Source organism: Falco rusticolus, chromosome 11, assembly GCF_015220075.1.
Source record: "Falco rusticolus isolate bFalRus1 chromosome 11, bFalRus1.pri, whole genome shotgun sequence".
Lineage (NCBI taxonomy): Eukaryota > Metazoa > Chordata > Aves > Falconiformes > Falconidae > Falco > Falco rusticolus.
In genome coordinates, this window is record NC_051197.1 from 28,944,452 (window position 1) to 28,968,094 (window position 23,643).

Here is a 23,643-nt window from a genome sequence, read left to right on the forward strand (position 1 = left end):
TCTACAAGTATTTGCTGGTCTTTTTACAGCAAGGACACCCAGCAAACCAGTCCTCTTACAAGTGGCTGGGGAGTGGGAACAACCCACCTGTGAACTTCTCAGTGATCACACAAGAATCCGAGGCGTACCCTCCCATCTGAGTCATTCTGCCACTGCAGGAAGGGTGGCACAATGGCCGTGGCTCCTGCCCGTGTGTCTGTAATAGGTCTCAGCAGCGATCCACTCAGGGAAAACTAGCTCTGGGAGGTGGAACAGCTCTAATCTTCCACTGGCGAACATGAGCTGTGTAGTTACTTCTCTAAAGCTGGTCCTGGTTATTTCTCATGCTGCTGGAACAGGCCCCTGTTTCCCAACCTAGGGCAAAAGGATGTAATGCTACACAGACTGAGCTGCAGATGATTCTTTCTCTGAACACTTCTCTGGCTGCATTTCTAACTCAGTGTAAAACGATCCATATTTATATGGATCAAGATTCCTTGGCACATCGAGGACCAACATCTCCACAGATAATGTCTCAAAGGAGCGACACTTAATCTGAGAAATGAGTGTCAAGAGACATACAGTGCAAATTATAGCTAAGAGCATCAGTTCTAAAGAACACGCCTTGTTCCAGCAGGATCTTCTCTCTCTTACATATACAGAGCTGGCAGAAACTTGTCATTTTACCTACATGCAAAAACCTTGCAGAAGGAAAACATCATTTAAAAATGTACTTCACGATTAGTGATATATGGTGTTTCCAAAATAGAATTTACTCTGAGGGAGTTGGCAGGGGTTGTCTGAACTGATGTAATTCCTGACAGTTTCACTGCCTGCTCTTCCAAGCTGAGACTGGGTCAAATTGCAGAGCCCTGCCGAACCCAGGCAGCTCTGCTGGCCTTGCAGAGGTTTAGGACTATACAGACTGCCCCGGGCTGGGGACGTGACAGAGGTAGAAGTCCTGGGTGGCCACCTCACTGGGCAGTTTGGCCTGTTGAGGCTGTAGGGGTACTGTGGATGGGCAGCCAGGGGGCTCAGATGCCAAACACAGAAACCACAAGTAGATGAAGTGTATAAATGCCATCCCAGTGCACTAAGCAGGTAAACTGGCATCATCTGAAGTCTGGTTTTGTGACCCTGGTTAGAGGCACTTCTCCTGTAGCAGCAATTTAAGAAAAGCCTTTAGGATCATGCACAGCTTCAGGCTTTCTGAAAAAGGACAAAACCTCCAAAAGAAGATTCAAAGACTAACAAAAATCTGTCCATACACTTCTGTACAATTTCTTCTTGACCATTCAGCTGGTAACTGGATCACCTGAAGCCGAGAGGATGAAGGAAGTACCCATTATCAGACACACAACCAGGCCATGCTGGCACTGAGAAAAACAAGCCTTGATAACCAGAGGAAAGAGGTGCAAATGACTGACTTGCATGATCCAAGAGGGGTGAGGCAGAATGAGATACAGCAGCAAGAAGAGACTGACGAACACAGGAGGCAAGCACCAGGGAAGGGGAGGGCAGGAGGATGCACAGGCAGGAGAGATGTGGGTAGAGAAAGCTGAGGCAGCAATGGTATTACAAGGAAGACATGCTGTAAAGAGCTGTGGGAGGAGGTAAAGGACAAGCAAGACAGATCTGGAAGCAGTAAAAGCCAGCTAGAAGAACAGCATAAATGCTGGGATGGCACGGAAATGCTGGGGTAGTAGGTAAGGAGTAACAGCAGTGGATCGGGGTGAAATGTTACTATGAATGGGCACTAAGAAACTACTAAAGCATTGCTGTTCTTTAATGCTTGCTTTTTCTGGATGTCTCAGACTGGCCAGAGGTAGAAACTTTGGGACTTGAGCAGGCCCTGACTTCTAAGACACTTTCTTGGAAACATTTTTCTGAAAGAAAAACAAAACAACAAACCATAGCTAATAAAAACACCAGAGTTAAAATCTTCCCAGGGCATCACATCCTTAACAAACAAATTAGCCTCTCCTCTAGCTTCGATGTCAAAGAGACAGGACACAATGAAGGACTAAGGAAAGAAGTTTTAATTCCAATTCTTTCTCCTTCTTCGTATCTTATATCTGTGTGGATCCAGTTGAGAAAGGACACAAGGAAATGCTTTCATCCAAAACAAACACGCAACCTAAGGAACTCACTGCCACATCATAAGGGCGAGATCAGTAGGTCAGCAGTATTCACATACCTCCTGGAGACAGCAAGAGTGTCTGGTGCTATAAACACAAAAGATTTGTGGCCTCTGAGAGTGAAGGGACCTCAAACATTATTTCTTTTCTACCCCAAAATCAGTGATCCTAAACACAGGGAACACTCACAAGGAAGATGAAGTCAATTACAGTGATCTCCTAGATATAGACCCTGTGTCATATGTCAAAATCAAACAAAATTACTTCCTCTCAAAAAACTGACCATGTTCAGCAGTTCTTTCTGCCCTGATCTAGAACCATGTTAAAAGCCTCCTTGCTTGACAACAATCCTAGGATGTGCCCAGGAGGAGAGGGCCCTGTACTAAACAGGAGACGAATGAGGTGTCCTCAAAGACTGCTTCCCTCTCTGAGCCTGGGAGAGTGTTCAGAATATTGATTCTCCTGACCTTGTCCTTCTTGGTGTGCTGCTTCTGGGATGACTTTCCCCTCTTTCTCCAGCTCACACTCTAGCTCTTTGATTCTCTGCAGAGCTTCTTCCAGCTTTTCTTCAAGACCTTCAGATCTCTCCTCTGCATTCTGAGCACGGATCTCTGTTTCTCTGAAACACAGAAGCATAGATAATGCTGAAACCTGAAATCTAAGCAGCTGCAGGCAGGATACCTAAAAAAAGATTTAGATATCTGAAGCACTCAGTGGGGTTGACTGACTCTGTAAAACACATTTATGGTTTCAGAGAAGGACATTGTTAAAAGATCTATAAAGGACTTCATGGCACATCTATGTAAATCCTGCAAAGTGAATTAATTTTAAAACTCAGTGTTTGCCAGCAAAGGGTGAGATGCTGATCTTTACTGTGCAAGGTTATATACAGAACACAGTCAAATCTACTAGCAAGGCTAATGAGATGGGGTTACCCTGGATAATGCAAGCTCACAGACGAAAAAAGAAGTGTAAGGGAATGTAATTCAGAGCGTCCGAGCCTGCTTAGGCATGGAAGAAGTCATTACCAAAGACAAACCTCGATGTGATTCTGCATGGAGACACTTGGATGTCCCTTCATTGGGTTCCCCACATGTAGGCACAACATTGCATGGCTCTACCTGCCAAGCTCCTGGACACTAGCAGGCCCTGAAAGGGCTAACTGCATTCGCATAACACTCTGCAAGTGCTAACAGGACCCGAAGTATTAACAAGTCTTGCAGAAAACCATCATGAGTACCTCTGCAATGGACCTCGTGTACACAAAACTGAAAATCTGCACACAGATGAAGGAGAGCTGATGTGGGTCATGCCTTCAGCTAATGTAAAACACACTCAATGGCCTGAGACAATCAGAATGGAAGGAATCACAGAACTAAGCCAATAGATATTGGATGAAGCAGAACCTTATCAGAGAGCAGAACAGGCACTTGCCTGGGATGAAACCTTGCCTGCCCATATCTCTAGCACAGGCCCAGTACTCACAGGAGCTGCACTTGCAGATGTTCCAGCACTGCCAGGGCCTCAAACTCTTTCTGAGAAAAGGGAGTCGATGACCTGGTGGCAGCTATCTCTGTCTAGTTGGGAACAGCAAAACCTTCTATAAGTGAATGTGAAACCAACAATGCCACATTTCATCTGCAGCATGTGCCTGGTTTGGTGCTGGTGTCTTAGTGCACAACATAGACAAGAGCTCTCTATCAGCAAAACACATAAAACTTGAGGCTACTTCAGGCACTGAACTGATCTTGGCATTAAAAATAGACTAAAATTCTTTTCTGGCTCTGACACAAAACTCTTACTGGTTCATAGTCTTGAGTTGGCTGGTGTATTCACTAGCTTACAGAGGTTGGAGATGGCTGTGGCCTGACCAGGAGCAAAAAACCCCCCAAAATGATGTTCAGAAAACAGAAAGAGGTAGCTCCTCACAGGGTCCAACAGGCATAAGTCAGTTTTCTTCATCTGAAGAATACAAACAGGGTTTTTCTGTAAAAGTAACCATGGAAAAGCTCCTTCTCTAAGCTTTGGAACATAATCGTGATTTCCAGTGATTCATTTCTGTAAAACAAATCAAAGTTCATAAAGAAATGCTCCTGCATCTCCCACTGGCACTCTGAACTAAAGCATGAAGGGCAAGGCACATGCAGCAATGCAGCACACTTAAGGAGTAGGACCATCCAGTGACAGTTTGCTAAAGATCCACAATTCCTGTACCTCTGGGCTTCACTCTGGATGACTGACTGGCCAGGGGATGACTGCAGAAGGCAGGCCCTATGACTTCTGATGAGCAACTTTATCAAAGAGCACCATCCCACAGGCAAATGGAGAAAATAAGGACCTAGGAGGCCAACACAACCTGAATTTCTTGCTTCCCTGTTGTTGTGAGATCTCCCTGAATCACTGAAGCCTCTCCAGGTTCTCCCACGTGCTTAGCACCAAAACATTTTCACCATCCCAGTTTCTGCAGATAGTCCTGGTTCAGACTACACACATCACCTGTTACTGGTCTCATGAAAGTCCTGGGGCCATGGCAGTAATGTCATGAGGACAAATTTCAGCTGTGCTAACTGTGCTAATGATTATTTAAAAGTTGCAAGAATAGAGGAATCTGAGAGAACACAGCACCTTGCACGGCCCCAGCAGGTCTGACAAGTGTTAAACGGGGTCTCATTAACAGAGTCTGAGTAGACAGGTAAAACCCAGCTCCAAATCTCTGCCAACAGGCTAAAGCCATTGCTGTGGTGGAGACTCCTACCCCTGTAACTGAAATGATGTCCGATTTCAGAGATTTCAGGTGGATGTTGGAGTCACGCCCCATGTATCATGTCTGCAGTGGCTTCATTGTCTTCAATCAGATACTCCATACCAGCACCTGGCTGCTGCTGAGAGAAAAGAAACAAGAAATAGGAGATCCTGCTAGCCTAGTGGCATGCAAGGCAGCTGTAAGGCCATGTTTCACATTGCATACACTGAGCAATAAATAAAAAGGCCCTGCTAGAAAGTAGTGTATTGCAGCTACTACAGTCACCTGCATAATAGCAATCTCCTCCTTTACTTCTAATGGTTCTTCCTCTGTTACGGGTTTCCTATTGCTGTTGGCATCGTCAGCTTCAAGCTCACTCTTAGTTGAAGAAATGACAGTGTCCTTATGCTTCAACTGCAATTCCTGCAAGGCACCCTAAGGATCGGGTTAGTAGCATGCTCCCTTTAACCATCCAAATAACCTAGGCAAAGCCAGCTGGTCTGTGACTTTCTCTTGCATGTATTTAGACTTGGAGTCCAGCCACCCAGGAGGTCCTGAGTATGAATATAATTCAAATCACAAGTGAATATGCTAATTACTGAACATTACATAAGCAGGATCCCCTGTGGCATATCTGCTTTCCATAGGCCGCGGCAGGGAGAAAAAGAGGAGCAGCACATGAGCTACAGCACTGGCTGTACACAAGTCACGAACAGCATTGCTTTCCTTGGAGGCTGAGCTCAGAACTGATGCAAACAAATTGCTCGAGACAATAATTCTAAAGCCCTTTCCTCGTCATCCGAATTCAACCTGTTTTGTATGAAAGCAGACCAATGCCAGGCCAACGGTAACACAACACATGTAATTGTCACAGGCAGTCTCAGACATCCATCTAGTCACTAAAAGTTCAGCCTGATCTCCTGGACAATGCAACCACCAAGATTCTAGCCAAAATTCACCCTAATGGGAGAAACAAAAGCAATTATGCACCATTGGGAACTGATCTACCAGTGGGGTAAAATCTCTTAGCTCCACTGAAGCTCTGGTTTTGCCTTACACCTGCCCTCACAAGCAGCACTGTCATTTTTGACCAGTTTACAGTCATAACACCTCACAGTTCTAACTACAGCTTTGCGTGTATGCAGGTCTCCATGTGAAACCTTCCCTCAAACGAAACTGTAGCTCCTTCCTTAAGGAAAAGTTTTGAAGCAGACCTTCATCCAAACAGGTCCGACCTAGAGCAGCAAATGCAGTCTGCATATACCTCTGATCCAAAGAGGTTTCTCAGTTCTTCTAAATCCAGAAAGGAGACTGGAAAGCCTTTAACTTCTGAAAGGAGGAGACTACATGCTTCAATCCAATTACAGCACTCAGTCTGGGAAAACATAACAGAAAATGATTATCCAGGGATTATTTAGCACAAAAAAATAGCTGTTACCCTATTCATTCAGTCAGTTAAATAATTCCACCTTTCTGTCTATTTAAGGGAAGGGGCCTACCTGGACCGTTCCATCCTCACCATACAAAGGAAAAGGAAGACACATTTCACCAAGCTTTCAGATACGGCATCTGTCACCAGCTAATCACTCCCATCAACTATGTCCTTCAACAAGCTCCTCCTCAGGCCAGTGTAGAACATGTCTATCATAGCCATCGCCCCAGCCCACGTGGGGAGAAATGAGTGTAAATCCCAGGGGTCAACTTTTCCGCTCACTAAGGTAACACAGAACAGAAACACAAGTATTTTCAATCCCTGCAGAGAGGCTTCTTAAATTCCTTGAAGTAACACCACTTGCCCTGTGCTCAGGGAAGCCTTGGGCTTCAGGAAGGGTCTACCTTTCACATTCCTAAAGCGCATGTGAAGCTCAGCTAAACACTGGTGACAACAGTGGTAGCGATTAAGAGCTTTACATGCAAGTGTAGAATAAGGAGATGGCAGGTAGGTCAGTTGACTGCAAAAATTTTCAGCCATGTCTGTATAAAAGTATATTGCACCAAGCACCTCCAGGAGCTCCTAAGCACCACTCAAGTCTGGATGTACATGGCTCTGACAAGCTTTGAACCAGAGGTGAATCTACTGCCACTCATATGGAATAAATCTCGCAGGAGAGCCTTTACATATGTACCCTGAAACAGGGCAACAAAAATATTAAAGCTGAACATGACCTGACCCAGGTTTATCTGCTTTCCGGGACTGTGGAGTCAGTAGGGAACTTGGGGGAGCAGGGTAATCCACTGGAGTAGCAGGAGTCTTCCTCCTCTTTAAAACCCTGACGTACGTTTTTCTCTACCTCTTACAAAGTAAATACAGTTTAATCTACCCCCAGACCTAGACAGCTGGAGACACAGGCACCTTTCACCTTGATCTTATTCAGCTCCTCCAGCTCAAAATCAGCTTCTAAATCTGCCTCTGACCGTTTCTTTCGAACAATTGCATTGACAATCTCGTGACAGCAGCTGCAAAGATGCAGAATGTCATCAGCTCTGCAGGAGTGCCCTCAAACGCTTAGAATCCTAGAATCATTTATGCTGGAGAAGATCCTTCAGTCAGGAGCCCATTGCCGTCAGCAAGGCACAGGAGCTATCTGTAGACCTGTGCACTAGAGAAGCCTTCAGAAGAGCAATCCTCACCTGCCCCACTCACACAGTGACAGCTTGTCCACACCAGTGCTGTTTTAACCCACAGAGGATGTGTGAGCACAGATCCTGCATCAGGTGGAGGCTTTGCTCCAGGTGACCTGGGCTGCAGACTCTGCCTGCACTGCCTGTGCATCCTCCGCCGGGCAGCCTCAGAGGCATGGGCAGAGTCCATGCAGTCACCGATGCTAGTGTATTTTATAGCAGTACTAGGTATAAAGCAGGAACTGCCATTGTCTTTAGGTGTTCCTATCTTACTAGGCTCCCTACAAATTCCACTAAGGCCATTTAAGACCTAGGATGATCCAAGGACAACCAAATTGATGGGATCTGTTGCCGTGATCAATCTCTCGGCACACTACACATTTTTTCTTGAGAAAACTCTGTCTGGGTTTCAGCTGGGATAGAGTTAATTTTCTTCTCAGTAGCTGGTACGATGCTGTGTTTTGGATTTGGTATGAAAATAATGTTGATAACACACTGATGTTTTAGTTGTTGCCAAGTAGTGCTTACTGTAAATCAAGGACTGTTCAAGTTTCCCATGCTCTGCCAGGGAGACACAGGGCACAAGAAGCCGAGAAGGAGCAGAGCCAGCCCAGCTGACCTGCACTAGCCAAAGGGCTATTCCATACCACAGAACATCACGCTCGGTATATAAACCGGGGGGAGCTGGCTGGGGGCCACTGATTGCTGATCAGGGACTGGCTGGGCATCAGTCAGCAGGTGGTGAGCAACTGTATTGTGCATCACTTGGGGTTTTTTTCCTTTGGGTTTTATTCCTTTCCCTTTCTCCCTCCTTTTCATTACAATTTTTACATATTTCATTTTATTTCAACTATTAAATTGTTCTTAACCCACAACTTTTACCCGATTCTCCTCACCATCCTGCTGAGGGGGGGAGAAGTGAGCGAGCAGCTGTGTGGTACTTAGTTGCCAGCTGGGGTTAAACCACGACAAAACCCCTTAGATTAAATTGAAAATGTCTGTTGCTACCTGATTATAGAACCAGCCAGTCTGCCATGTCCACAACCAGCTCTTCAGCTCGATGCTGAAGCTTATGAGCCCTCAGAAGTCTGAGCTTCTCATCTGTCTCAGTGTCTGAGTCTTCTGGCTGGGGACGCTCACGGGACAAGCATTCTGCTGTCATGTGTCTCAGCCAATCCACCAGCCACAGGGTCAGGTTTCTGTGCAGTTCGATCACCTGCACAAAATATCAGAGCAAATGTAATAAATGACTGGTCTTGCCAAGCAGTCTGAAGTCAGTGTATTTCATGTAAGTCAATGTCCTCCCTAATTCAATTTGCAAACTGACCTAAAGACAGAAACACTTATTTGTACCATTTTTTCTCTCATATTGATTCCCGTTATGAACACATCTTTTTCTACTATGGATCTATCCTTCTCCCAGTTCTTGTTTAGGATCATATGCTGCGTGGCACACTCTCGTGTCTGGAATTCAGTGACAAACCACAAATCGCACACCACGCTTAAGGAACATATAAAAAAAAACGCATAGTGAGGGCTTCTAGTCTACAGTCCTGGGAGAAAGAACTAAAACCCGAGAGCCAGCAGCCACAGCCAGCTCTCTGAACAGGAAATATCACTGTTATTCCAGAGGAAATGCTTGCTAAAGATGAAACAACAAAATGGTGTTCATAGACTGTATGGAGACCTTACAGCTATATTTAGAGGAGTTCTCCTCTGCTCTGTTGGCTAGAAGACAAAAGCCACAACTCAAACAGGAAAGAAGGTGTCAAAAGAGAAAGAAGCGTTCCTCACAACCGTGTTTTGGTGAGGTGGAAATTAAAGGGAAAGACTGAATACTAGATATAGTGCTTTTATCCCCAGCAGTTTCAGGCTTGTGCTTACGTTTTCATTAAGATGCATGATGTTCTTCTCAACCACATTATTCATGGACAGAACCCATTGCTGAATCATCTGAAAAAGTCCTCCAGGTACCACCCTGAAAAGAAAAACAAATCCAGAAACAGTGATCTCTAGTGCATCAGACCCGAGGATCTCCTGTCTCAAAGACATCTTTTGCTTCCCAGCTCGAGGAAAACAATATATTTTGGTACACCGTATGCTGGAAACCTGACGCAGGCTTGTTTGTTAATGCTGCAATTGTGGGCAAATTTGGCATTTGCAAGTCATCTCTTACTTATACGTTATGCATGTGCTCTGCAAATGATTTATGTCTTGATGATATTTACCAAAGACAATGGAGCACCATGAAAAGGAACACACCCCCACAAATCTGACTGTAAATGAATCACATATTTTGGGTTTTCTTCAAATGTCAAGATTTCCCAAGCAGGTGGCAGTTCTGAGGGAGACAGTGATGTTCCAGGAGCGATACTGAAGCCACCAACTGTTTCCACAGATATTGCCAAATCAAAGCAAATGAAAGGCAGTCACCAAGCATTTTTACACTTCAGATGATCGTATTTATCCCACTGCCAGTTTCCCATGCCAGAGTCCCCACAAAAGGACGTTTCTCTTTTTTTATGAGTGTAGTTTAATGTACAAGGCCAGCCCAGACACAATTAACACCTCTGTCCTTACAAGAAATGCAATTTCTTATCACACTGAGCTTCACGCACCTGGCTGGAGCCTATACAGCTCATCACTGCATCCACCTGGGCCAGGCACGCAGGGATCTTGTGATAAAATGCCTGCAGCTCAGCTTCGTGCGTGCCAGAACCTCGCTTCAGCTTTTGCACCTTGAATAACCAATCTTCCATACTTCTCACCAAAGCTGTCAAAAACCTAGCTGTGCCTGCAGGGAAAGAAAATACAAACCTTTAATTATCATTCTTTCAGCCAACTAAAACAGAGCTGGATCCAAAGAGGGATGCCAAGAGGGATGAACAGCCTACATGGGAAGTGGCTACACTTGGGACTAAGAATGAGCTGTTTAGTAAGCACTGAATTCAAAGCAAGCTGAAAGAAAATGAGTTTGATTTGAAGCCCTGATTTTCCTTCTTGTCTCTGCAGATTTGGATCTCTCGTTGCGTAAAGGCTTAATATAACTCTTTTTAAAATGGCTTTGCAGTTACAATCCTGTCCTTCAAAGACGCAGGTGGTGCAGTATGCACAGATGTGCCAGGTGCCTGGACAAGGTAGTAAATTACTTGTTCATTCACTCCTCTGGCACATGCTGATGGATATTCTCCATTTGTTGGGGAATATGCTTGAAATGTAACAATGCTTGCTCTTGATATCCAATGTTTAAATTTTCTTTAAATCCTGCTGAGGTCCTGGCCTCCATGACATCTTCTAGCAAGGATGGCATGTTAAGACCATGGTGGTGGTGATGATTTTTTTACTATTTCAATGATTTTGATGCATGGCTCCGTTTGAAGTGCAATGAAGCAGTGTTGGATTGTCCAGCCTGGTAAGAAGAGGAGGAGGTTACCCTCTGCAGGGTGAAGTCTTTTAGGGCACACGATGGGAGCTCCACAACCAGGCATTTGTTTTTAGCAACCAGGAGGGCAAGGACAAGTGACAGGAATGATATTAAATTTTCCTGCCATGTAGCATCAGCTTCAGAGGAAAGAAGAGGCCTCAGGAGGGCATGGGATGAAGGAGAACAGCCACTTCTCATCACTTATATGTCGTTTGGCTGTGTTAGCCTTTAGAGTATTCTGGATCATTATTAAATGGCAGCTTGCTTTGGGAAGGTTGGCTGTGTCATTGCCTTTATCTTACAAACATCATCAAATCCCCAGCAAAAGAGAAGACCTAACTGGAGCTCACTGGAGAAGTTGCTCTAGTCTCAAGTGCGAATTCCAGAGTCAAAACCATCTTGCTCTCACAAAAAAGTGAGTGCTTCACACTGTGAAGGCTTTAAGAAGTGATCAAGAAAGACTGAATAGCAAAGGCTTAAGCCAGACCTTATAAATCGCATGTAAGTCCTTTCTTTTACCTCCTATCTAAAACAATCTCACATATTGTTCTCTCTCCATCTCTAATCCTTGTCATCAAATACCAAACCCTTTGTATTTCTGGCATACGCTTCTTGAGACCAGGTAATCAGATCTTAGAAGATAATAAATACTTCAGGTAACTGAATGCCATTGCCTTACAGGATAAAATTACCATGTTCTCAGTATTGTCTCTTACCTATTCATTATAATCTCTTTTATTTCCACTGTTTCTAACCAAAGATGCAATGTAAAGAGAATGTCTTTTCTACTGAAAGGCCATTACATTACAATACAAAAATGAATCCAAGCCATTCAAAATACGCTGCCTTGTATGGATCAAGGGAATACTTTTCCCATGCTCCAGTTCCCAAAGCCTTTGTTAAAATAATCTAAAATTGCTTTTTCTGGACTTTACTGGCTGAAGCAATTCTGGATGAGATGTCTGCTGTGCTGCCTAGCCCTCTGTTCTGATCACGATTATTGAGGCTTCTGACATCTGCTGTGAACTTTTTGCCATGCTGATGTCTGGCCAGTTATGGCCCCGCTCCTCCTTTCTCTCACTTCCTAATGAGAGCTACTGGGAATATTAATTTCCTTTAGCTGTCTTTTAAGGATGAACAGACTTATCATTCTATCTCAGCTGCTTCAGTAGGCTGAAATACAATATGTAGCATAAGAAAAGGTAGGGAAAAGCACAGAATAACCCCAAGTGAAAGAATAAAATGACAGTGTGAGAAGAAGCTTAGCAAACATGAGTAGCAGTTCTGGACAGCACGTTTGGCTTAGTTTTAGTCTGCTAAAAGGAAATAAGCTGATCAAAAAAAATCAGAGATGAAACAATTCTGAAATCAGAAATTAGTTAAGGTCTTGCAGAGGCAAAGGTTGAGAAGGCTAGTTGCAAATTACCCAACAATTATTTGTTATCTTACACAGGACATGGTAACTTTATATCAGCACAGAAAACACTTGTTTACATATTTCATTATCAGAATAATGCGATATCTAGATTAAGATAACTTTGCATTAGTGATAAGGTAATAAAAACAAGTATTACCCTCTGAGACAGTGTTATCTGGTTAATGATCTTCGAAATGGTTTTACGTTACATTTTCAACACCCATTCTTTCCTTTTACATTTATTTTCTTTTCCATAAATTATCCACATAATCACAAACTGCCCACACTCCCTCTGAACATAACATATGACTTCCCTGTGCCATATCTGCATTGTGTGATCTTTGCACTGTATTGCATTTAAAATTTCAGATATTCTTTTTATGTGTGACTGTGAGTTGAGTTGCTTGGAGTTTATCCCTTGAACGCTCTTGATTCCCAGCACATATCTAGGGGTCAGACTTTAGCTTTGGAAAAGCCCAGTACAGATTATGTCAACTGGTCCTTTACTACCTGCTACTTTCCTGGCATCCCCAAGGAAAGACTGAACTGCAAAATCAGTGATTCCTTACCATTATCCCCATTTATCCTTATCTTGTACTGCTGGTAGTTCACATGCCCTTTGGTTTATTTCTTGCAGGGCAGTGTGCTGTGGAGGCAGTGCTCCAGCCAAGTCCCGGTGGCGATTCCGCATTGTCTGTCCCAGCTCCGTCCAGTGTTCCTGCAGGCTGGCAGCGCTCCTCAGACTTTCAGTCTTTCTTAGGTACGCCTCCCCTCCTTACTGCTCTAGGTCTCCTTTGAGCATCTGAAAGAAAAGGAGCAAACTTGCCCTGCCCCCAGAAGTTGGACCACCCCTTGGCTGTGACAGAAAGGTGATGGAAATCAAGTAAGTGAGGAATCCATAAGCACAGAGATATCACAGCGAGTAGAGAGCACAATAAATTGGAAACTTACTGGTGACAATTCTGAGCATTTCTATGGATTAATATGATTTATCAGTCACCAGAGCTGCTGGGCAGATGGTGCTCAAATGCACGACTATGTTTAATGCACTGGCTGAACGATGGTATCAGTCAACAATAACTTCTCATGTGTAGACTCATAGCTTAAGCTTCAGCACAAATAATTTGAGCTCTTGTGTTTTCGTTCACATTTGAGATGGGCATAGCTGCCCACTGGGGCTCAGCTAACACATGGTAATCTGCTAAGCAGATACCACTCAATAATATGTCCAACCCCAAAATCTTACATTTATCAAGTTCTTTATGTCTTGTAGGATTTCATCCAGTAGCTTTTCATTCATGAGAGAGGAGCTAAAGCAGAGGGAAAGAAGGGATGAGAGCTGAGAGAAAAAACTCCTTTAGTAGCCAAGGTAAAACTAAGAGTCAAGATACATACTCTAGGCATACCAAGTTTGTGATACAAATTGTAACTTGAAAAAGGAGTAAAAACCACAAGGCCCTATTCAGCCAGGGAGTCTTGTTCTCTCATGCAACGTAACATAAACACTGGGCATCAGTTAAGAAAATACGTTACTTCTAGCAAAGATGAAAATCAAATTCAAGCACATATACAAAATTCAGACTTTATTAACTCTATGACTGAAATCTATAAAGTGATGTCTTCTGTTAATGCACACACTGTATATTTCTGCATTTTGTGTTTGTATTTATGCTTCGTTTTATTTAACATATCACAACGAACCAACAAAAACACCTTAACACGGAGAAAGGCGGAGTCTGAGCCTCATGTGCCTCAGAGTCTTGTATCTGTACATGAAAGAAACTGTGTAACACTCAAGTTTAACTTGAACGCTCTGTGCCTGTGCACTCAAGTTAAAAGGAACCAAACTAAACAGAGGAATTCTGTTATGGCAATGACAGCTGCAAAAAGGACACTCTGGTTTGCAGCAGGAGGGGGCAATCCCTGCTCCACTGAATTCAACCACAAAGCCACAGCATCACTTTAGAGTTGCCGTTGGGGACCTGATTACCAAAATAAACACGTCAAGCAGAAAAGTAGAGCAGTGAGGGGCATGCGAATTGCAGATCCTACCAAAACTCACTACACTTGGGAGCCAATGCGCACTTTGCATTGGTCCAGTGAGACCTACTGTCACAAGGCAAAGGTTGAGGGTATTAACTGCTCCCTTTGGAGCCACTCACATGTCACTGCTATGGAAGTATTGAAGCTGCCTGTTGAAGCTACTGCAGACAATTTGCAGTTTTCCCTGGCTGGACTTCTCTGAACACTCTGTTTCTGCTCTGACGTGACCCAACCTCTCCCTGAACTGCTCGGTCTCTTCCTACAGATCAGCCAGGTCTCCCGTGTCCTGCAGGCGTTGGGCAAGAGGGTGGGAAAAGGGAACTGTTGTTGTGATTCTTTTGATCTGAGTCGGAGGAATTCTCCCTTTGCCCCAGCTATTTTGAGATACGTACATATCGGAGATCTGGGAAACATCTGTAGTTCCACAGCACAGCCCTCACAAACCCTTTGAGACAGGACCAGGGTGGCTCAGTGCCCCTGTGGACATGCCAGAACTGAGCACTCGACTCCTTGTTGCTTGTTTGCTACTGAGAGACCACGCAGGCAGCCCCATACCTATGAGGCCAAAATTACACTAGCCTGGACCTGTTTTGGTTTTGTGGGCATGGAATGGGGAGAGGGAAGAAAGCCACAGACAAAAAAAGGGAAACACAGGGAAAAAAAAGAGTAGTTTGAGGTAAAGGGGACATGGAGTAAAGAGCGAAAAGCAGAGAGAGAATGAAGTCATTCCAATTTTAATGCTCATTTGAAGCTAGACCAAAATTCAAGAGTTCAAATAACAGCCAAAGTACCGAATGCTTTACTGAGAAGCTCAGAGCTACATAAAAGACACATACACGCACTTTGAACAGGCACCCATCACAGGCAGGTCCTTACCTTTGAGGCCAAGAGGACTATGAAATGCTTGAAAATGTTGGTCAGTGTCTTTCCACTAATATGGAGCCTGCAAACCAATGTAAGCTGGTTTCTGTCTATTATCTGGGGAAAAAACCCACCCCATTATTATTATTATTTGTTGCCCTGTTTTCTTCTGAGAGGCACCTGACAGTAACACAGGAGTTTTGCCACCAATGAAATGGAGCTCAAGCAGCTGAGTCCACTTTCTTTACAATTAAATCCCTGATCTCTCAGTCCCAGAAGTTCTTGCTAACAGATTTTAAATTGAATGAGATAAAGTAAGAGATCCCAAACAAGGGGGACTCACAAACAAGGAAGCACACAATTAACCAAGAATGATATTTCGTGAGGAATTGTAAGGAATCTGGGTACAATATTCTAAATTATGGGGAAATAGGAAACTCTTTCGTCAAACCCATTTCCCAATGAAAATATTAATTTCACAGAAGTTCTTCCTGCACAGAACTTGGAGATCTGTACCAAAATTGCTATGTGAATCAACTGGTTTCCATTAAAACAAACCCACATGTGAAATAAAGCAGATCTCAGGAATGAGGTCAGGGCAGTATGAGATGTGCTACTGCCCAACTGTATTAAATAAAAATGCTCTTTGGGATGAAATCTGCCCTTGAAACAAGACCGCTAGCTGCGATGTTTCACGCGTTTCTGCGTATCACTGATCTCCCACACCTACCTTCAGAGCCAGGTCATACGCAGCTGAGCTCCATGTCTCTCTTGAGCGAGCAGCAGAACCTGCTCTTTCAGTCGTCTTCTCTGTAACTCGTATAACTCCCGATGCTCTTCCACAAGGCTAGAAGAAAAGAAGGACAATGACATATGCACACCTGTGTTTCTCATTCATATTCACTGTCCTTCTCCCAGTTCCTAAAGGTTTTCTTAGATATTTCCTCTTCCTCCCTCGCACACCTCCCGCACAGCCGGCAAATCCACAGGCCCTTTTCCCGAGCCTCTACACACCTTTCTGTTGGCACTCCCGTTGCCAGTTTCCAATCAGTATGAACACAGATCCCTGCTGGGACTAGACTAGCCGTTTTCTTCATGACATGGGATTCTTGGAAGTAAATCTGTGCGCCTACTCACTCACCACAACTCTGATACCACCCACCTACATCTGTGATTTGTTAGGTATCTGAAGATGTCCACAGCCCCGTCAGCAGTTCACAAAAGCAGCTCTGCTGGACTATGCAGGGCTCACTGGCTGTGAATGTGGGGGGAAGAAAAGGGAGTGCCAGCCCTGAGCAATAAATGCAACTTTCATGACTTAAGACTAGAAACGGTTTCTATCATTTTTAAGACTAGAAAGCTTTCTATCCCTTTGAGGCATTTAGGACTTACAGCAAAATAACGGCATCTGTCATAAACAGCAAAGCACTCTTTCCCCAGAAGGAAACCTGTCCTCATCTCTGCTTCCAGCAGCGCCGTGAGAATGATACCAGCACACTGCAGAGATCTCCCAACCTCAGCCTTGAAAGCAACTTACTTTGCATTTGTCTTAGCCTCCTGCATGGCTGCAGCTAGCTCCTCTTGAGCTGCTTCTGCTTCTTTGGTCACTTTCTGGTCATGTTCCTGTACCTCACACAGCTCGCTGAAACAGCAGGGAACAGCCTTAATGCAACTTACCCCAACCCAAAGGTCTCTGCTCTGGCAAGTGGTGGTGGTGGGCTCCACGCTATCATGCAGAGCGGCGTTCTTCCTCCAACACAGTCACCTCACACAGGGGTGCAAGGCACCCTGAAGACCTCCTCCTCCCATGCACACATGTTACGTCAACAACTCCTTTCTGTGGTCCCCCACCAGCAGCACACCTTCAGCGTGCTGAGGAAAGGAGGTGGCTTTGACGTTATCCGGCACTAAGAGGGTGCAGTGAGAGCATGAGGAGGCTCAAGTATGGTCATTGTAGCTCTGCTTCAAATCATAACACTGCCTTCCTGGCCCTGTGGGAGGAAGACTAGAAAACTGAACAAAATCAGTGGACTAAGCTTAGGGCATAGAGGTAATTTCTTAGGGTCAGGCAGAATTCAGACCTGGCCAGCTGTCCAACAGATTCTTTAAAACAATGTAGTTCTTCTCTAATACGTCTGTCCATCATCTGCTGTGCCATCATTTTTTGTAGAGGGTCTTCATCTGTTCAGGAATCCGCTCTAGGAGGCTCACCTACCTCTGCCTACAGTAAAATGAGTCAAAAAAGGTATTTACCTGAGAGTACAGATCTCTCTTATGCCAGCTGGAGACCTTTTCCTTTCAGTGCACAGGAAGCTATTTAGGAGGTAATTTTTGAGTGTTTGGAGATCTTAAACACTCTGGAACAATTTAATTGCTACAAATTGCGGTAATCTGAGCATGGGAACCCTGGCTGTGAGGGAAGTACCAGCTATTCTACATGTGAAAACTTCCCCTGAATGTCACACCCAGAAGATGCCCACAACATCAAGTGCCACCAGCTCCAAGCTCCAGGTTACCTGACAGAGGTTCGTTAGCCCCAGTCATTAACCAGGCAGGGGGATTCTATTTCAGTCCTGGCATCAGAGGCCACGCCAATTCCATTGCGACGGGCCAGCTTTGCTGGGCGAGGACATCAGGAACGACGGGCAATGGCTAATGCTGCTCCCGAGGGGACACTGCCGTGAATCAATAGGGGCTTTAGGGTTGGCTATCGATGACCCGAGCTTCGAAAGCAGCTGTCGTCTCTCCATGCGGTCCACACTGACCTGCTGAATCAGCTCATGGGAAATGATGTTGTAGATGTTCTGCTCTGCCTTCAACAGCTCCAGCACGTTGTACAGCTGGCAAAAGAGGTGAGAAACACCACAGCCTTGCAGAGCCTGGCCAGCCTGCTCCTTTAACAGCAGATCAGCACAGATCTCTCATTTCTCCTGAAGCAGGTTTTCCTTTGAGGGCAAAACACTGCTAAAGGTAGGAAGGGGAAGGGAAAGAGCCACCCTGCATGCATTTACAGGTTGGTTTTCAAGCATGTTATGTCCTGTCCTGACTACCCTCCCATCAACATCCCTGGGATCTTCTCCACTAATTCCAGCTGGAGCTCCTGTGGAGGCAATGCTCTACATTTTTCAAAAATCCTTCTCCATCACCGTGCAAGAATAACAGAAAATAAGGCAAGGCAAGGCCCAGATCTTCTTTGACATCTGCTTTTTAGGTGTATGAAGGTTTCCAATGGCCCGTATCGTAACACAGTGGCCTGCCTCCCAATGAAGGGATGAGACAGCTACTGCCTTCATTCCTCCACAGTAATAATGCCAAATGCATTCCTTGCTGGCATTTTTGCCAGAAATGTAACTTCCTAGACCAGCAAGCTAACTGTTTATTCTGCATGGATCAGATGAAGGTGAAGAGAAGCTCAGGAAAGGAACCCCCTGGTTATGACAAGACCTACAGACAGCTGGCTTGGGCAGAAACTAGTGCCTGGCAGGCACCTTAAACACAACAGGGATAAACACCAGGGAAAACAAGATGTTATTTTTCTGGGTACAAGAAAGTTCTCTGGGTACAAGTGAGTTATCCACCTCTGAAGGTCTCGTCACTCTGATTAGCTTGTCTGCTCCAGCTTTTTCCAACATGCTGTCCATCGCCTCCATCAGCTGGATGACCTCCAACCTCCCAGAAGGTTTCCTGACAGACCAGAGAGAGACACATCATTGTTCTATATAACACGTTATGATATTTTCCCCAACAAATTAAATTCAAACAGCCATTTTCTCCCAACAACAGCTCCAAGCAGGGTGGTACTTACATGGATTGTAACAGCTGCAGTTTCTTTTCATGGTCCTCAAGCAGTGTTGTGTATTTACTGAAAAACACAAACGCTAGAACTCTGTTCCCAAGCAATCCTCCCAGCACTAGCTAAGGGATCCCGCTCTCTCCTTCAGTCTCTTTGGCCCATGTACAAGCTGATGAAGGTTGAAGAGGTAGAGAAGAGTCTACAGGGCTGCTCTTCAGTGGGAGCATCCAGAGCCTAAGGTGAGAATCGGAGCTCCTGCAGCTCTTCTCCCAGCTGGAACTCCTTCTTCTTGCCACTAACAACAGAAATCTTGTAGGAACCTTCTCCCTCTCATGGTACTTGGCCAAGAAGTGACCAGAAAATCACCACATATCCAGTTCACACCCAGCCAGAGGAGACCATTGAAATAATATGATGTTCTCTTACATCATGTTGGCAAAGAAGCTGTGAGGATTTCACTCCTAATCTTAGTATTTTAATCCTTGAACAATGAGAAATAACCTCTTTTAAATTTATTAAGTTACTCAAGGGGAGTCTCGAGTAGCTTTTTTTTGGGCAAGGCTGAGTAAAGTCAATTCAAAACTCATAGTCTGAAAAACTGGGACACACACCCACACGACACGGACACCATCCTTGCTCTGCAGGATGAACTACAGCCTGGTCGTTAGCATGGGATTTGCACAACCACCCCTTTTATACACTCCCCACCAGCAAGGGGAGTATCTGGGCAGCATCCTCAGCCTCTTGTCACTTTATCTCTCCACTCTGAACAGCTGAGGAGAAACCCTTCTATGCCAGAAATCACTCACCCATCGAAGTACTTCAGGGGCAAAACTCCCCTGTTCTTCACGATGTGAAATTCCTCAGGAACCAGCCTACCTGCTAAGGTTGCTCATTGGGGGTGGAAAAGAGGGAGAGCACCAAACACCAACATGAAAGATGTGCGCAGACTCTTGGTTCCTTCCCACAGAGGACACAGGTTTGGCAGCCAGGAGAGCGAAGCTCACGTAGCAGCTTTTCATGTTGCTCTTCCCTTTCCCGCTCCATGCATCCAGAGCCCGATGGAAACAATTTACATCCAAAAGCAGACTGAAACAACTAACACCAAACTGGGGCGGCGGGCTGGAGCCACAAGGAGAGCTGATGAGTTTGAGGGTCAGGGTAACACCGGGACACGTGTATGAGGACCTCCCTTCTCCAAACCAGTGATACACAGAGAAACACCTGAATGGCAGCACTCACAGGAGCATGTGGGACTCTACCGCGGCTGCTCCTCTGGTCCTGATGACCCTCAGAAAAAGAGCTTCTGCCAGTCATTGCTGTCTTAGCTTCTTGGCCAACTGCAATGTCACACAGGTAAGAGACATCTCTGAAACGGAGAGGAGCTCGTTCACTGACCCACCGCGCAGGCAACCTGCTGTTCCCTTACTGCCAACTAAACTACACGTGGGTTTGCTCTGCTCAGCCTGCGGCCAGGCTCACGGCCAGGCCTCGTGCCTCTGGGCCAAAACAGACAGAGCAGATCATGCGTTTTAGGCAGATCAACCTTGTGTTGCCTGTCCCTGGCCAAAGATCATTTTTCACGTCTGCTGCCAACACCCTATCACGTACGTATCCAACGTCCGATAAAGAACAAAACATGTTTTGCTTCCTAGTGCCATTAAATGTTGTTTATTTACAACGAAGCATAAGTCTATTCCCTGCTAAGTCCATTAAAGCCAGAAGAGCTTCTTTTCTTAATCGTGGATCACAGAGCATCCCTGCGAGCCTGGCATCCTTTGGAAGGATGGCTCCAAGCACTGCTCATTTAGCAACTCTTCTATTTGTTATTCCCAAAATGTCTTTCCCTTGAACCTCTCCATCCCGAACTCGGACGGGACAGCCTGTCCATCCATCCATCCGCATTATGCAGCACAGGGAGAGATCTCGCTCTATGTTCCCAGCTCTAACATCTTTCCATCACCCTGGGCTCCTTATCCCTCCTTTGCTTACCTTCCAGCACCCGTCAAACTGACAGGGTGGTCTGTCAGGTGTCAGAACTTGCTCTGACGATTAGGATAATGCCAAAGCCGATCTGGGGTTTGCAGGCAGCCCTGAAGACAAGGCACACGTGGCCATCACCGCTTAATGAGAAATGTGCCAGGAGTGGGAGAGGTCAGGGTGGCTGCCTAAACAAGCTCCGTGTCATTATTTTTGTCTGGAGGCTAAAGAAACCGGTGTGGACAAAGCAGCCTGGGCGAGGGCTCCGCAGCAGCCCCAGGGTGCAGGCACGTTTTGTTGGGACTGCGACGCAGCACTTTGGATCTGCACCAAATGGCGTGGTCAAAAAGGTGATGCAATATAAGATTAAATTTATCTCAGCAGGCTAGCAAACTTCCCTTTTGCCCAGGGAATGAGCACGTGCCTCCAATGAAGAGATGATTCTGGACGGAAAAAGGCAGGAGATGGAAACACACTCACCCTGCAGCCCATTGAGGTTTTGGTGGTTTGTGGGGACCGTAAGCGCTCTGGGCTGTAGAGAGAACTGCTGGTACAGGTCAGGCTTTGGAAAACCTCTTCTGGAACAAAACTATGCTCCAGGGAGGAAGAACCAGGCCTGATGGGGCCAAGCATCCTCGAGGTGCCCCTCACTTGGGGATCCCTGGAAAAGAGCCTGACACAACCATTTCAACAGCATTTAGTCTGTTGGTGAAGGAGAAAGCAAACCTGAGGATGAAATACAGGGTGAGAAAACCTGTGACTAGGTTGTCTGCTCCCCTACCCGACCACCGGATCTAAACCACGGGCAGCTAATCCCACTTTGAGCCGCTGTTAGATCTGCGGCGAAGGCCAGGACACGTCACTTTCCACTGATGGGAGATAAAGCACCGGCTGCACGACCGCGCCAAGCTGCCAGGCACAGACACCGAGGGATGCTGTGAACAACTGCAGTCTGCCTGTTTCTGTGAAGCCATTTCCCTTCCCGCGGGTCGCTAGCAGTCTGCTTCCTGCAATGATGTGAACGCCCTAAAATACCCGCCACCACTAAATAAAGGCAAAACGTAACCAGAGAAGCATCCCGGTGTTAGGGGGAAGCTGGAAGGACAGACAGTGAGAGGTTCAGCCCCCCAGCCCCCAGCCCAGCCCCACCTGCCAGGCACCGCTCCGCTTCCTTCCACCAGCTTTTGGTCCAGGAACCTGCACTCCGGTCGTGGGCACGGTGAACGCTTATTTTATTGTAACGGTCAGCCAAGGAAGTCTGCAGTAATGATCTAGAAACAGAATTAAACCTGCATTTGTACTTCACAGGGTTAACAGGGTTTTTTGTTATTATTTATAGGGAAAAACCCCTTGCACCTGGCAGCAGGTACATCTGTGAGGAAGAAGCCCCCAGCGCTTTGCTCACCCTCCATAGGGTGCTCTGTTTTCCGCCTACAAACTGCATTAGGAACAATTGCTTCTTTTATACATCTAACTGGGCCAGGGATTTATTTGTATCGGTCTCCAATTATTAATCTTCCTGCTTTTCCTTCTTCGTAATATCTTACCAATAATAAAAAAAAAAATCCTATTTCCATTAGTTTCGTAATCTCCATGAATCCTCTTCTGAAGCCTTCCCCCCTGCCCAAGCCTTGCCAATATCTATCGTCCTTTATAAATGCTTTTGTTATTAAACCTCCTTATCAGCCATACCCTTGTGTACTGCGGTTCCTAATTAGTTTATCTACATTTCTTTGCCTCGAGACACACGTTTGTGGGTGTAGGTATAACGCAGGAGTAGTCTTGCCAGGTAGCTTCTTGCCTTGCTGTGCAAAATGGTTTCTTGGAAAGAAAATATAAAAAAAGTTTGCTAAAAATTTCTGACAGAAGAAAACTGTTTTTTGGGTTTTTTTTTCCTCTTTAACAGCTCTGTTTGGCAGTACATGCTATTCCCACCAGAAAGGATGGGAAGATTAATGGCACCGTTCTGCAGCAGCTACAGTTTAAGGACACAGTCAAGACTTGACTTTAGAGCGTGTGGTACACAGCTGGAAAGTATCACATTCAGTTCTTGGCAGGCAACGACTTTTCAGGCCCAAAATAAAGGCAGAAATCATTGACGTGATACGCATTTGTCAGTTGCTGCAATTTAACGTGCATTAAGGAGGGAGAGGTTAGACACTCTGGTCTGTTCCAAAAGCCACCAACTCCCTCCCCGTGCTCCTCGCCAGCACTTCCAAGGACATCCTTTCCTCTTGCTGGGTTGCCACAGCCGACAGCAGGTTATAAAACCCCAACTACCCCTCTCAGCTGGCATTTCACACCGGCATCTTCTGCTGCTTTTTAGGACCTGAAGAAGGGCTTGCGTAGGAGCTCCTGGGGAAGGGTTCCTTCCTACGCACCCAGCCAAGGAGACGCCCTCCCTGCCCACCGCCTCCAGGCTCGGGCCCTCCCTCCCTCCCTCTGCCCTCCCCCCGAGCCTCACGGCCCCTGCCCAGGGGTGGCTCTGCCACCTTCGGGCCGCTCCACGCGTGCTGGCAGGCGGCCCCAGCCCCCCAAGGCAGGCCAGCTCCCCCCTCCCCAGAGCAGAGGAGGTGGCCCCCATACCTGCCAGCGCCCCCAGCTCCATCGCCATGGAAACACAGGGCTCTCCACACACACGCA

At 45.8% G+C, this 23,643-nt stretch overlaps 1 protein-coding gene across 1 annotated transcript; it reads right to left on the minus strand.

Annotated features, from left to right (window-relative positions):
- Positions 1 to 1,764: 1,764 nt before the first annotated feature.
- Positions 1,765 to 23,608, minus strand: AXDND1 (axonemal dynein light chain domain containing 1). Its single transcript, XM_037404431.1, is given in 30 exon segments — positions 1,765 to 1,865; positions 2,585 to 2,736; positions 3,603 to 3,694; positions 4,873 to 4,939; positions 4,941 to 4,999; positions 5,146 to 5,283; positions 6,125 to 6,235; positions 7,221 to 7,317; positions 8,491 to 8,515; positions 8,518 to 8,698; positions 9,367 to 9,460; positions 10,063 to 10,276; positions 12,893 to 12,930; positions 12,932 to 13,125; positions 13,570 to 13,633; positions 14,486 to 14,652; positions 15,243 to 15,344; positions 15,958 to 15,992; positions 15,995 to 16,074; positions 16,765 to 16,869; positions 17,309 to 17,393; positions 17,396 to 17,448; positions 17,946 to 18,067; positions 18,806 to 18,911; positions 19,033 to 19,089; positions 19,830 to 19,911; positions 20,259 to 20,389; positions 21,013 to 21,113; positions 21,481 to 21,650; positions 23,587 to 23,608. Coding segments are annotated over 30 exon segments (3,045 nt in total).
- Between the last annotated feature and the right edge of the window lie 35 nt (positions 23,609 to 23,643).